The sequence below is a fragment of the Amphiura filiformis genome, chromosome 12 (genome assembly GCF_039555335.1).
Source record: "Amphiura filiformis chromosome 12, Afil_fr2py, whole genome shotgun sequence".
Classification (NCBI taxonomy): domain Eukaryota; kingdom Metazoa; phylum Echinodermata; class Ophiuroidea; order Amphilepidida; family Amphiuridae; genus Amphiura; species Amphiura filiformis.
This window is the reverse complement of record NC_092639.1, coordinates 66,426,703-66,441,770: the sequence shown is the minus strand read 5'-3', so window position 1 is coordinate 66,441,770 and position 15,068 is coordinate 66,426,703. Positions and strand designations below refer to the sequence as shown.

The window sequence follows — 15,068 nt, the reverse complement described above, 5'->3', positions numbered from 1 at the left end:
ATAGCTGCCCTATACAAACATGTATATTTCCATTACTTTGACAGTGAAATCATGGCTCCCGCATGAATTTTTAGGCTTAACAGAGTAGCAATGGCTTCATATAATTTTTAGTGACTGACAAGTGTTGTACAATACTACTATTCTCATATATTGTAAATGAGACTATTCACCTTGTCCAAGTCGCCATGCAGTTTCATTAAAGTTGCAGTTTATGTTTTTACGCAGATTTGGCCGCTTTCTTCTGTCGTCTTCCACAGTCTGTAAGATAGCCTGATAATGCTCCTCAGAACGGGCAGCTGACAGGAAGTCAGAACTTAACTTTACACCACGCTCTGCAGCATCGTTTACAACGTTAATGGCACGGACATTGGCAACAGAGGTCTGGAAAGCTGGGGATTGAGGCCAAGTGTCAACGCTGTCTGAAAGGAAGCCATCATCAAGCTGCAAAATGCGCATGGTGAACCAAGAGTCCGTTCCTGCTAGGTCAGCTAGGGTTGTTGCTTCTGTGATGTTTGTTGGGAAATTAGGTTTCTTGAAGCCTTTACCATAGCGGTTACTTGGGATGATAATTTCTGTGTCAGGTTTGACTGCCAGGAGCTTACAGGCTAGAGCTTGTTTCTCTACTCCAGGTACTTTTTCACTGAAGAGTGCTAGTGGAACCATCTCTTCCGTGAGATACCACAGATGCCGCTCCATTGCTGCGATGGCACTTGCAGAAACACAAGCATTCACCTCTGAATACAGCAACAACTGCTTGTATAACTTCAAGTCGTTATATCGGCGCGATCAACAGCATTGCTACATGTTAACCACCATGTGCTGTATATGATGGTTGCGAATGTGACAAAGTCGCGAATCTTCGGGGTTGGTGCTTTGTTGTGACTGTTCCTTTTGGGAGTTGCGAATATGATCTTGCAAAGAGAGATCTTGATTGAATATAATAATTTGGCCATCCACCTTGCCTTATGTACTGCTCCTGGCCGCTTGAAAGTGATGGAAGTCTGGAATCCAAGGTAGAACATGGAGAGCTCAACAAACTCATTATAATCATCTCTTACAAGATCCATTTTGGACCTCAGGACAATTTCAGCATCAGCTTTGAATTTCCGCAGTAAGGTCTGTTGTGTCTGACTAAACTCAGTAATGTCAAATTGGGCAAGTGGCTGCTCGCTATTCTGCGGCAATATGTTGTAGTTGGATTTGTATCGGAAAAGAGGGTTACCTCAGGTGATTTGGATGTCTCTATTTGGAGATCCTTGAAGATTTGGGTCAGCATGACCTCGCCTACATGGTGTCGGCATGCTGACCATAGGAGTGCTTTTCCAAGATGAGTCTGGATTGCAATGCATGCAGCGGACATATGGCCTGTGTTAGAAGCAGTAGTATCAAACACCAAATTTTTTATGTTGTCAGCACAATTCCAGGATTGGAGCAAGTTGACAGATAACTTGGAGATGATGTCACCCGACTTGCGGTCTGTACCAGGCCTGTAAGCTGGTACTCCAAGGAGTTTCACATTATTAGTATCTCCCACCAGGACACTTAGTCTTTCCTCCTTTTCATTTTGGTTTGAAATGGATGACATAAGTTTCCCGTCCCAGTGCAGAGATGCAAACTTTGGCGGAGTCCATGCCTCTTTGGCTGAATTTGCAATGTCTCCCACCACTCTCCGTCTAGATTTGTCTGCGGTGGCATAGGATAAGGCCAATTTTGAAGTATCTCCACCAACTTCTCTTACTAGTTCTTCAGTAAAAGCAGATTGTTGTGTAGGTGTTATTCCCATTCGTGTGCTAAGAGAAACAAGATTTGGTGATGCCAAAATGTTATGAGGTATGAAGACTGATGTTCCTGTTCGTGTACGACAGTGTCCTGTTGGAGTTTCTGTATCACATTCAGAATCGCTATCAGATGAGTCTGCATCACTATTGCTATCTTCACTGGAACTAAGAAGAGAATGAAAACTAGTTGATGGTTCATCCATCTGCTGTTTACTTCTTTCTTGTCGCTTTGCTGCTGCGGCTGCACGTTCTTCTTTGCGTTTTATTTTTGCTGCAAGTACTGTATCACTGGAGCCAAATGTTGCACATCGATCACAGCCGTGATTTTAATGTGCAAAGTAATGGAAATATACATGGCAGCTATTAATTTCTAATGTAGAAGTGATTCCATGACACCATGCCAACTACTTAAAATGTTGTGAAACCATTAAATATTCCATTACCATTGTTTTAAGCATGAATAGATGCAAATTCCATACAGGAGCCATGATTTCACTGTGTAAAGTAATTGTAATATATATGGCTGTCTTATGTGAAATCGCGGCATTTGCTGTAAAGATCGCGTCGAAACTTTGAGCTCCCGTGGACCCACTAGACGACTTCGGATTGAATTTAAATTTGGTGGGGATTAATATTTTAGCAAGTGGCACACTTTCACCAAATAGCAATAAAATCCGTTGACATAGGGGGCGTATGATGCACCCTAACTCTGACCTATAGTATACCTATTACAAGATACACATTTGTTTCTTGCATCACTGGAGCAATTTGAACTGAAACGAAAACTTGGAATAAGAATGTTGGGGTGATGGCTTCAATGTGAGGTTGAAACATAATAATGTGACCCATCATATCAAAAGGAACAAGCCGGTTGGCATAGTCTGCAGGCAAAATTACCTTGCAAAATATAATGAAAATAATAATTTTAATAATAATAAAAGTTGCATTTCTTATGATATCTTCAAGAGTAATCTTCAAATTTCACACATAAGATATCATTTAAAACTCAGAATTTGCTCAAATCTCAGTTTTGTTTTGGAATCCTTATCGTTCCTCGTCATATGATGGGTCACACTTATCATGTAACAGAAGAAACAAATTATTTATCTTGCACTCATTGATTTCCTAATGACCTCATTGTCCCATCTCCCTTTTTTCGTTATTTTCAGTCTCGCATAATATCCAGGTGGATTAAATGCTCGAAATTTTATATTGTCTATAGCAACCTCCACAATTTTGTGATATTTGAGTGCTTGGTGGATATACTGAGACATTTCTTTGGCAATATAGCCAACAACCACCACTTGGTCTCCCATGCCAAAAACAACTTGTATGGCATGTTTATCATATGTATTGGTTGAAAGTTCTGGCTGCAAGATGACCTCCACATTGTTGCCTTGTGATTTCTGCCACTTTGCTTCCAGTAGGGCATCTTGCCGTCTATTTAGGGCAGTTACCCCATGACCTTAAAAAAGCATAATGGGTGGTGTTATCATCCTCTTGCTCTTCTTGGTCGTCAAGAAGCATAACAATATCGTCCCCAGACTCTTCACTACTTTTATCCCACTCATCATCAGTGGTAGTATTGGAGCCATTCATCACTTCTGGCGGTAGCTGCTCTGATGTGAACATCCTCTCCCACTTCCACAGAAGGAGCCGGTTCTCTTCTTGGTAAGTAATATAACAAGATGATGTGGAAAAGAGGATGAAGGGAACTTCGGTAGGCGGGTCTTCATCCTCCAGCAGTGAAATTGCCAAAACTGACCCCTCGTCATCTTTCGCCATCATCAGTGGTAGAGTAAGAACTGGCAGACCAGGCACAGTCCATTCGACTACATCAATAATACTTTTAATGCCATGTGCATGCCCCGACTGCCTGGTCTGGTATGCTCTCTGGAAGCTTTCATCTGCATCTTCTTCAGCCTCCCAAGATATGTCAGAAGCTCCTATGATATGAAATGAAGAGAAGCATTTAAAAATTTAAACAGTCTATTTTGTTTTGATCGTGCGAAAACATAGTTTAAATCTGTTTGTGTTTTAAATGACTTCATCTTAACCTCAAAAGTGGATAGTCCATTATCATATTTTGTTTTTTATTTTACCATTAATATTGCTATTGTTCCAGTTGTTTTGATATGAGGACCAAAAAGATTTTGATTTAATCCCGGGATTTAATACCTGCTAATAGCATCAATGGACCAAATTAATTAATGGAAACTTGAATATTTCATGTGTTCACAAAAACATTTTTCACAACAAAAAATGTACTCACTTGAGATGTTCATATCCTCAGGAGCCAACCACACCTTCTTCAACTTAAATGAACGGATGAGTAACTCGGCAGAATCGCTGAATATTGATGGTAAAGGATTTCACAACTTTTCAATATTATTACTTAAAATGGATGGAAATTTGAAATCAGTAATGATAATATTTTTATTTAAATAAATGGTAATGGTAAATGGGCATGAAGGGGAGATACCTTTGTATTTGTCTAAATTTGAGATTTCTTGATATTTATAAACATAAGATGTATACTTTCACTTGAAACAAAACCTGTTAATAAATATTTCTTCCCACTTGTACTGCCACTCTTGCCGTCTAAAAGGTCACACGTCTAAAGACAGCTAAAGCACATGGTGGGAAAATATCCAGAATGAGTGAATGCAAAATATTGTGATTGTAATAACATGATTAATTTGGGTCGAAAAGTGTACTTATGTGATTTTTAAAAAAATTAATGACATTAACATTAGATTCCTGGACAAAAATCTAGTTTCACATACAATGTACTTTGGACATAAACTTCAGAAATAATGAAGTCAGAAAAGGTTCATATTCTCTCTCATTAAAGCAGATGTAAAGGATACTCTCCGGCATAGTCCCCATAATCAATGTCACCAGATTGAAGAGGTGTGCATGGGCACAACTGCTGTAAACCAAAATCATACACAATCTGGTGTTTGAAAACATAGATGGCTTTCTTCACTGACTCGATGTAGGCTGCTGGGACATCAACACGTACACCGATGATAGTTGCTATGTTGTGCAACTCCTGTTAACAAGAGATATATGAAATGAAAATTAATTATTCACATGAGTCTGACTAGTGCCGTACTATTACGCTGACTTTCGTATTCGGCGAGAATGACGATTTCGACATCCTGGTTTGTTTACAAACAGAGAGGTAGACAAAAGACCGTTCCGCTTGTCCAAACACTCAAGTATCAGAAGGATGGTCCACAATAGCGTGATTCACGTAACATGAATAGGGATTAAAAAGCTGTCACGGCTAACCATGTGCTTCTATTGTCCAATTTGCCATCAAGATTTCATATGGAAACAGTTCAGACCCAGAACAGGATCATGTCAGAAATTAATATTTTGTTCTGGGTCTGATTATTCGGACTAGAGTCTGACATATATATACATGTACACAGTAATGTGGACAGACAAATTGATAGCAAGAGAAAGTATCTTCAAATGCTGAAAGACAAAAATGCTGAAGTAAAGATTATAAGTCACATTCAGATATCCATCACTGCTGACCCAATGATAATAATATCTATAAAACTAAAACTGCATGAAGTATCTGTTATTACCTGCACTAGGCCTCAAAAGTAAAAAAGAAAGTGTGAAAGTATATGCTTGCCCCGATTTTAAAATTAAGTGAAGTAGCAACTTTTTGATTTTTATTCATGTTAGAAGACTCACCTCAAATATATTTCTGTTACCAAGACCAACAAGAAATTTTATGGCTCGATTTATCCCAATATTTGGAAGGGAATCCAGATAGTCGCATCCACTTAGGACACACAGGGTGATGAATGACTCCCTGGTGAACAGGAACGGGAAAGCTTGCCACAGGTCATTGTACTCAATCAAACATCCCACACCAGTATTTCTCTTCCATTTGTAGATAACCTGGTGAAAGAGAAATATTGCAAATTGTGAATTAAAGATGAAACTTGAAGAACTTCCAATGTGCTCAGTGGAAACAGATCGGTTCAGAGTGATGCGGTGTGGACACCCGCCAACTGTGATCCACCTCATGAGGTAGACCATGTGGTGTGAAACCCGGTATTTCTGTCAGTGGAAACACAACGGTTAACAGTTGCTGGGTGTTGAACTTCTTTTATGTACATTTTATGTATCACATCGTGAACTTAAAAGCAGCTTGGGGGTCAGGAAAATATTTTCAGTACTTCTGGTACACACCACAACTCTTATTTTAAGCCCTCAGTAGAAACATGCTGGTTGTTGCCTGAATCGGATTGTGGGTTACCAGGTAATACCGGGTAAAAATACAGAGTGCTCACTGCTCAGTGGAAACACGCATATTGATAATCTTTTAGGTAATCTGCATAGTACCATAACCTGTTATTACTCAAAATGAGAAATTAAATAAATGTAGCCTTACCTTTGGTGCTCCATACACAAGTAAGTCTGAGTCCTCTGTTATCACATAATCTATAACACCTGCCTGTGCCATATATGCAAGCTGTGCATCTGCCTCATATGGTGCCTTCACGTAGGGCACATCCATTCTGCGCAAAAGCTGCATGAGAGAAAATAATGAAAATGGGCTACTGCAATTGTTTATCCCTGATACATGTATTACGAGAGCTATTGGACAGATTTGAAATAACTTACATAATTATGCTGTACAAATGACAAATATCAATGCACATACAGTTTGATATAAAAATGGACAATTTTGCAGGTGAGAGCATGGTAAATGATATGTCAGTTCAGTTTAATGTCAAATGCAAATCATATCCAGTCTATAGCATGCCAAAATAGGGTATTTAAATTTCATTTTAAAAGGGCTTGCAATCACAGAATCAATGGCATTTTTTTTATTGTGTAGGGGTGCACTTACCTGGACAAAAATATACACACCAATGCACAGGGCCTACTGTGTCATTGCCATCTATCATTGATTCTTTCACATAATCATAAAAAAAAAAAACGAAGTGTCTTAATTTACCTCCTTAACATTATCCACAATATCATCAGTGACCTTTATTGCTTGACTGGCTGCACGCTTGGCTGTTTCCAAGTCATTGATAGCCACAGCTGCATTAAGCCTTCAGTACCGCTTCTTGCCGCCTTCTGTTAATGTCAAAATAAATAAAACTGTTGCTCAACTACTCATCCTCAAGTATAAGAAGAGTAAAACAATTAGGCCCAATTTCTTGTTGAAGCTTGGCTAGTGATCAGGCTTAGCTAGCAGGATAGCCCAACCAATGTGGATCCATTTTATTGATTTCTCTTATAGGCACTGATATTGGAAAATTTGGGCTTAAGCCTGACCACTAGCCATGCTTCCAGAAACTGGCCCTTAGTGGCCCAAAGGGGATGGGGGCTGCCTACACTTTTGTCGTTCAGTGGAGGTATGCACCCAGATGGTGAAAAATCATGAGATTACCAATTACGGGAAGCAAAGCAATTCACAAGTAGTCGGGGGCATTGAGCCCTGTCCTCCCCCACTTTTGTACACCTGCGGATGCCACTGCAAGGACTGCAACAAGAGACTCCTCAGGCTCAGAATTAATGGAACTTCTCATTAGAGTAATTTTTGGTCTGTATTAATTATTATCAATAATTTAGTGATATTTTGCAACATGCATTAAAATCATCTCATGTATCTGTTTCATCATTTCATGATTTGATATATGGTACTGTATGCTTTATCTCCTATGCTGAACTTACTTGTCTCGTTTCTGTTTAGTCTTAGCTTTGGCTGGAATCTGGTCTCCATCAAAGACCACAACAGGCTGGACCCCGTTATCTATCAGTAGTTTGATCGCCTCTTCAAAAAGAGTTATATACCTACATGTATAATTATTATAATACACAAAGCAAAATAATGACATCATGCACATTCGTTATAAACTATGTTATATTGAGATAATTTTACTTTTTTTTAAGCTGATAACTCTTGTAGGGCTCTGATGGGCAGCTGCCAAAGCCAACCAAATGTTACTCAACAAGGAATTCCCTCAACAAGTACTTTTAATGGCCCACAGACCTGAGTGGTGCAGCAGATGCTCATCATGTAACTAGCTGAGAGCATCATACACAAATGTAACCCTAACAGTTCTTGAAGGAGCCACTTGACCAAGGGTTGGATGACCAGCATGTGTGCTACTGCTTTAGTCCATTTGGCTTCCTTGAGAGAGTAACACCACTGATTTGCTCAATAACATGTGTGTACAAATGTAGTATTAAATTGATTGACTCAAAGAACTGATACACATACTGTGTTTATGCCCAATCAATGGCGGTAGGGTAGTACATAGATTACAATTTTCTCCTTCATGACAAATCTATGTATCGGGTACCATCAATCAGGACAAATTTCTGTTTTATTTTCATTAGAATTCCATGTGGGTGCAACAATGTATATGTACATGTATACTGGAATGTATCATGTATGCATAACATACATTTTGTATTTAGAAAGAATTAATTGAAATATTTATAAAATGCTAAAATTACCTATCAGTCACTTGATCAGTGTAGAGCTCCCAGCTACAGGAATATATCACTGAAAAAAAGAAAGGTTGATGTGGCCAATGATATGAAAATATTAATGAACCTGTACTCAGACGTGTAGGATCAGGATTGGGAATCTAGTTGAATTTGCTCTCAAAGCATGGCACCATATAAATGGAAGTTCAAAAGTAATCACAATGGGCAATTGCATCAAAAATGTTGCTAAAATTGCACTCAAAAAATGGATAGCAACATACTCTAGCATCAAATGCATAACTATTGTGTGCAAATTTGAAGGTAGAGTTCTCGTACACCCATCGAATCTGTTTCATCGGCCCTCAGACAGACTGACTGATTGACTTTAAGCTGAAGGAATGCATGCATTTTATTCATGTAGGGTTCTCAATATCTGGAATCTGCCAAATGTTGACTGTTGTGTACTTACAGAGTCAGAGCAATTTTGACATGTCACATGAAGTCCTTTTTATTATGACTTTAAGACTTGTCTTATAATTAAAGACAGAGATAAAAAGAATTTATCGCGTCTGATGTCACTGTCAATTACGATCCTTGATTGGTTAACACAGGTTAATCAGCATGTAAAAGGAAGACCGATCTATCTGGTGCTGATCGGAGAAAAGGAATAGCAGCAAATGGCGAAAAAGTCCGTACTGTTACAAGGCAAAAAGCAGCTTTTCTAGGCATTGTGGACATGGTGCCTTCAGCAAAGAAAGTTTCCTACTATAAAGACCTATAAAGTTATAAATCCGCGTTTAGCAAGTCATCATCACGACACTTGTAAACAAACCGTGCTCGAATTTGATTGACAGATGACGTCAGACGCGATAAATTCTTTTTATCTGTGTCTTAAAATTATAATTAAAGTCCCTTTACTGAACTCATGTGAGTCATGATATTGATGATGCTAAAAAACGGCCAAAAAAGCCAGCACTTGTGTCTCTTTCAGTTTCACTAAAGCTTACCTCGTTATTGAATCATGACAATGAAATTATGAATGGACAGAGAGACCCTTCACGGCAGTACAGCATTTTGAGTAAATAGTAAATTATGGCTAAAACTCCAAAGCGTCGTGCATGTACAATGTAGGGTCAGTCCATGTCGAAACAGATTGAGTGTACACCCACCCTCTTGGATTTTGCTCTCCTTTGGCTCAGGGGTACCTTTCATGGATCCCTAGGTGAGGTCACAAGAAAAAAATTCAAATTCCATTACGTTTGCGAATGGCGGGCAATCAAAGTTTGGCGACCTCGACCAAAATTGTGAATTTAAGGGGTCCAAATGACATTAGTGCTCTCTTTGAGGGGCACTTTCTTCTTAATTGAATCAGTTGTGATCCTCTTTTTGAATGTGGTCACTCACTGGTTGTGTCTGAAATACCTAATGCCAAAAAAAGATAGATTTGAATTTCGTTGGGATTTCAGAGGGGTCAAAATCAGCGTACTGTTCAATCAAATTATCTTGATTTTGAGGACCCATGATAATGTCACAGTGCACTTATAGGTCCTAATTATGTTCAGAATGGATTAACCATATGCCAATGTCTATGAGCAATTAAAAAAGAGAAATTTCTAGACCCTACAGAATTTTAGGCCACCCCTAAAGTGGTTCAGCCACAAATGGCATTAAAAGTCGGCAAATTTTGACCCCTAATAACTTTAGGTGTACACCAGATATGAATTTCTAGTCTTTTGCATCTGAAAGAATGTAGTTTAATGTTACTAGGAACATAAGATTTGTTTTGTATTTTTGTGTTTTAGTATTAAGTTGACGCTTTCAAAAATAGTCATTTTTGCCTAACATACCATGCATACAGGACGCGGTACAAAATGCCAATTTTAGTATGATATTTTTTTATATTTTTGATCACTTTATAGGCATTTGTATTATTTATCCTGATATTTCAAGTTGCTCTTGAGTCAAGTAATAAGAAAAAAACTACTTTCTAATCCTCTGTATGGATTTTTAAGGGGGACAAAAATGCACTTCCTGGCAACGATGCACATGCAACGTACAGGTTATGGGGGGTCAAATTTTCAGAATGCTCCCAATTATGTCAAGTAATATATCAAATTACTCAGTATGGTCATGAGGATTCCAAAATGTATAGTTTGTTATGTGTCAGACCTTTCAGTAGGGCGCTATGACGAAAAATGTTCATAGGTCAACGACCTTTTTGAAAGTATCAAAACACAAAAAATACAAAACAAATCTTATGTTCCTAGTAACATTAGACTACATTCTTTCAGATGCAAAAGACTAGAAATTGATATCTGGTGTACACCTAAAGTTATTAGGTGTCAAAATTTGCCGATTTTAAGTGCCATTTGTGGCTGAACCACTTTAGGGGGCCTAAAATTCTGTAGGGGTCTAGAAATTTCTCTTTTTTGAATTGCTCATAGACATTGGCACATGGTTAATCCATTCTGAACATAATTAGGACCTATAAGTGCACTGTGGCATTATCATGGGTCCTTCAAAATTAAAGATACTTTGATTGAACAGTATGAAGTGCTGATTTTGACCCCTCTGAAATCCCAACGAAATTCAAAATCTATCTTTTTGGCATTAGGCATTTCAGACACAGCCAGTGAGTGACCACATTCAAAAAGAGGGTCACAACTGATTTAATTAAGAAGAAAATGCCTCTCAAAGAGAGCGCTTTGTCATTTGGACACCTTAAATTCCCAATTTTGGTCAAGGTCGCCAAACTTAGATGGCCCGCCATTCGGAAACGAAATTGAATTTGAATTTTTTTCTTGTGACCTCACCTAGGGGTCCATGAAAGGTACCCCTGAGCCAAAGAAGAGCATAATCCAAGAGGGTGGGTGTACACTCAGTATGTTTTGACATGGACTGACCCTGTATTAACTAAATTTCAATTTGAAAACTCACCTTGATAAAGCCATGAGGATGCTTCGATCCCCACTTTACAACCACTCAGGTTTTTAACATGGATACCTCTGTTGATGTTTCCGAGTTTCGGGAGAAGCCCCTTCACCCCCATGACTTTAATTTCTCTCTCTTAGTATCATTCGCTGGTTAAATCCAACCAATAAAACAAGAACGATATTAAGATATTCCGTTCACTCTGCACTCGCAACTGTCAGCTGTTGTTTGTTTACATGAAAACACATGGTACGGTCGTAATAACTTCCGGGTCACGCATGCAGTTTTGCCGTTTCGTTTGCTGTTGCGATATTGCCTGTTGCCATGTTGGACGAGGCTAAAAATATAGGCCACCATCGTCTGCTCCGAGTCACCCAATGACGAGTCATGCTTAAACTCATCTGAGAGGCATGGATCTGATAGAAAGGAAAACGAGCAAGGTACACCAACTTGATGTGGGGAAACAAGTAAAATACAGACTAGACAATATGCAGGGGGGGGCAAAACCAGCAAATGTAGGCATAGGAAGTAAGCAAAGTTCGATAGCCAAAAATTACCAGTTCCAAGGCTCACAAAGTGCTAAACCTGCAAAAACAACAAGGATCAATGGTAATACAAAACTGCACTAGAACATGTGATGAAAATCACTGTGCATATAAACAGACACGCTAAACCAAACATCCAGAGTAGGCACAAAATAAGCAAAGTTCGATGGCCAAAATTGCCAATTCCAGAGCCCACAAAAGTGTCAGGAAAACAGTACAATGAAAGTGATGAAAATCACTGTGTAAATAGCAGTCAAACACTAAACGGACAAAAAACAACCGACGTTTCGAGCAGATAAACTGCTCTTCTTCAGGGACAGACAACAAAATATAAAAGCAAACAACAAAAACTACATGCTGTAATTTAAAAACAAATTCAAGTCAAAAACTGAAGGCAAGTTCAAATAGAACTCAGTAGCAAACAAGATAAGCTCAGAGCAAAATAAGCATGTCTTACTTCAATGAAGCACAGTTTACTACAGTGAGAAACTGGAAAGCATTATGTAAATAAGCACGACCACAGGACAATAGGGTATTGTCCTAATTGACAGGAAGTAGATGTCAAGAGGGTCGTAGTCAATAGAAGAGGAAGAGAATGAATAGATGGAGATAAGTGGGCCAATGTCACTCAAATTTAAAAGAGAAGAGTCATGCATATTACAAAACAATTATTTTAAATACAGATAATGTTAAAAAAGAGAGAAAAAAATACAGCAAAAATTGCTGAATAAAACACAAGTTGAGGAAAGTCTCAAATATTAGAGTGTAGTATGCATACAGAAAGAGGGGGGGGGGGGGGGAAAGAAAAACAAGGGGTAACTGCAGTTCATGTGGATAGGCCTGCAGTGAAGTGGTAACGCCAAAAATCACTAAAACCAAAGCACAGTAAAATACCGTTACTATCAAGGAAATACCCTTCTTGGATGTACTGGTATCCATCAGAGATGATACTCTCCATACGGACCTGTACTCTAAACCCACTGACTCACACCAGTTTCTTCACTGGACTTCCTGTCATCCCAAGCATACCAAGCCAAGTCTTCCGTACAGCTTGGCTTTCCGGTTGAATCATCTGCTCCTCTCCCGAGACGCTTCAGAAGAGAAAAGATGAACTTGAAGGCTTTCTTAAGGCCAGAGGTTATCCTGGCTCTGTTATCAACAGGCAAATCAGCAAAGCTCTAGAGATTCCTAGATCTGACGCTCTAGTGCCTCGTACGCCAGACTCTGATAATCCAGAACGCATTCCTCTGGTCATCACTTACCATCCATCGCTTCCTAAACTTTCTCAGATACTTCACAAACACTTGCGTATCTTGCATTCTTCTGATAGATGTAAGAAGGCTATTCCCAACCTACCCATGGTCGCTTATCGCAGAAGTACTAACATCAAGGACATGATTGTACGTTCATCCCTGCCTCCAGACCAACCTCCTCCTAGAGGCTCTATTGCATGTGGATCTTGTAAGTCATGTGAACATGACCTCCACCCGGGCCTACCTGTCAAACATACTAAGGAAGGATCGTCTTTCACTAGTTCTTCCACAGGTGAAAGCCATGACATCCACAAACACATCAGTTGTCAGAGTGAGAATGTGATCTATCTCATCACTTGTGCTAATTGCCAAGTTCAGTATGTGGGAGAGACTGGTCGTAGCCTGTCAACCAGACTGGGTGAGCATTGCGCCGATGCTCGCCTTAACAGAAATACACCAGTAGCCAAACATTTCAACCTCCCAGGACATTCTGCTAGTCACATATCTGTCATGGGTATTGACAAACCCCCTAACGACTGACACGTTCATGCGAAAGAAACTTGAGAAAGACTGGATCTCTAAACTTAAGACAACCCAACCACTTGGCTTAAATGTTAAAGATTAACGTGCCAGTGTATCCTTATTTGGCCTATGGATCTTACTTGCGTCAACACATGTATTTGACATACATGTACATGTAGGCCTACATGTTTGATGGGTCAACTCACATGTGGCTTTCACACCACTGTAGGCCTCCCTCCTTGCTTGCTTGTATAGACCTTTTATCACTACCTATTTTGGCATGTTTCATGTCAATTTGTTATGGTATTTCACTGTTCTTTGGTTTTAGTGATTTGTTGGCTTTCCATTGTCATCTAAAGGTCTTTACATGCACTGTGAATTGGTTTTATCATGCACGGTCCACATGAGCTCATATGCATTTACTTTATCTGTTTTTCTACTTCCAAACCTAACCCCCCTTTTCTGCATGCATACTGCCATTTTATTATATATGTGACCTTCCTCAACTTGTGTTTTGATTCAGCAATTATTGGCTTTTCACTTTTCTTAACACATGCATTATGCAGGCCTACATGTATAATATTTATTGCACCACACATATCTTTTCTAATTACTTTTTCATTTATTACTGGATCTACATGTATTGTACATGCTTGATGTGTCAATTCACATTTGGCATTCTCACTGTAGGCCTCCTTGCTTGCCTATGTTTTTCCATCTTTTAGTAGACCTTGTATCACTACCTATTCTAGCATATTTCATGCTAATTTGTAACAGTATTTTACTGTGCTTTGGTTTTAGTGATTTTGGCTTTACCACTTCACTGCAGGCCTATCCACATGAACTGCAGTTACCCTTTTTTTCTACCCCCCCACCCCTCTTTCTGTATGCATACTACACTCTAATATTTGAGACTTTCCTCAACTTGTGTTTTATTCAGCAATTTTTGCTGTATTTTTTTCTCTCTTTTTTAACATTATCTGTATTTAAAATAATTGTTTTGTAATATGCATGACTCTTCTCTTTTAAATTTGAGTGACATTGGCCCACTTATCTCCCTCTATTCATTCTCTTCCTCTTCTATTGACTACGACCCCTCTTGACATCTACTTCCTGTCAATTAGGACAATACCCTATTGTCCTGTGGTCGTGCTTATTTACATAATGCTTTCCAGTTTCTCACTGTAGTAAACTGTGCTTCATTGAAGTAAGACATGCTTATTTTGCTCTGAGCTTATCTTGTTTGCTACTGAGTTCTATTTGAACTTGCCTTCAGTTTTTGACTTGAATTTTGTTTTTAAATTACAGCATGTAGTTTTTGTTGTTTGCTTTTATATTTTGTTGTCTGTCCCTGAAGAAGAGCAGTTTATCTGCTCGAAACGTCGGTTGTTTTTTTTGTCCGTTTAGTGTTTGACTGCTATGTACACAGTGATTTTCATCACTTCCAGTGTACTGTTTTCCTGACACTTTTGTGGGCTCTGGAATTGGCAATTTTTGGCCATCGAACTTTGCTTATTTTGTGCCTACTCTGGATGTTTGGTTTAGCGTGTCTGTTTATATGC

At 38.9% G+C, this 15,068-nt stretch overlaps 1 protein-coding gene across 1 annotated transcript; it reads right to left on the bottom strand.

The window, feature by feature from the left end:
• Nucleotides 1–3,218: 3,218 nt before the first annotated feature.
• On the bottom strand, nt 3,219–11,894 carry LOC140167035 (exonuclease 1-like). Its single transcript, XM_072190514.1, has 9 exons — nt 11,193–11,894; nt 8,283–8,331; nt 7,494–7,613; nt 6,769–6,893; nt 6,199–6,336; nt 5,493–5,702; nt 4,649–4,833; nt 4,051–4,127; nt 3,219–3,724 (listed from the first exon to the last, which is right to left on the bottom strand). Exons 5-9 carry the CDS (start codon nt 6,322–6,324, stop codon nt 3,219–3,221), a joined length of 1,104 nt encoding a protein of 367 aa, XP_072046615.1. The 5' UTR covers nt 6,325–6,336; nt 6,769–6,893; nt 7,494–7,613; nt 8,283–8,331; nt 11,193–11,894.
• Nucleotides 11,895–15,068: the final 3,174 nt, after the last annotated feature.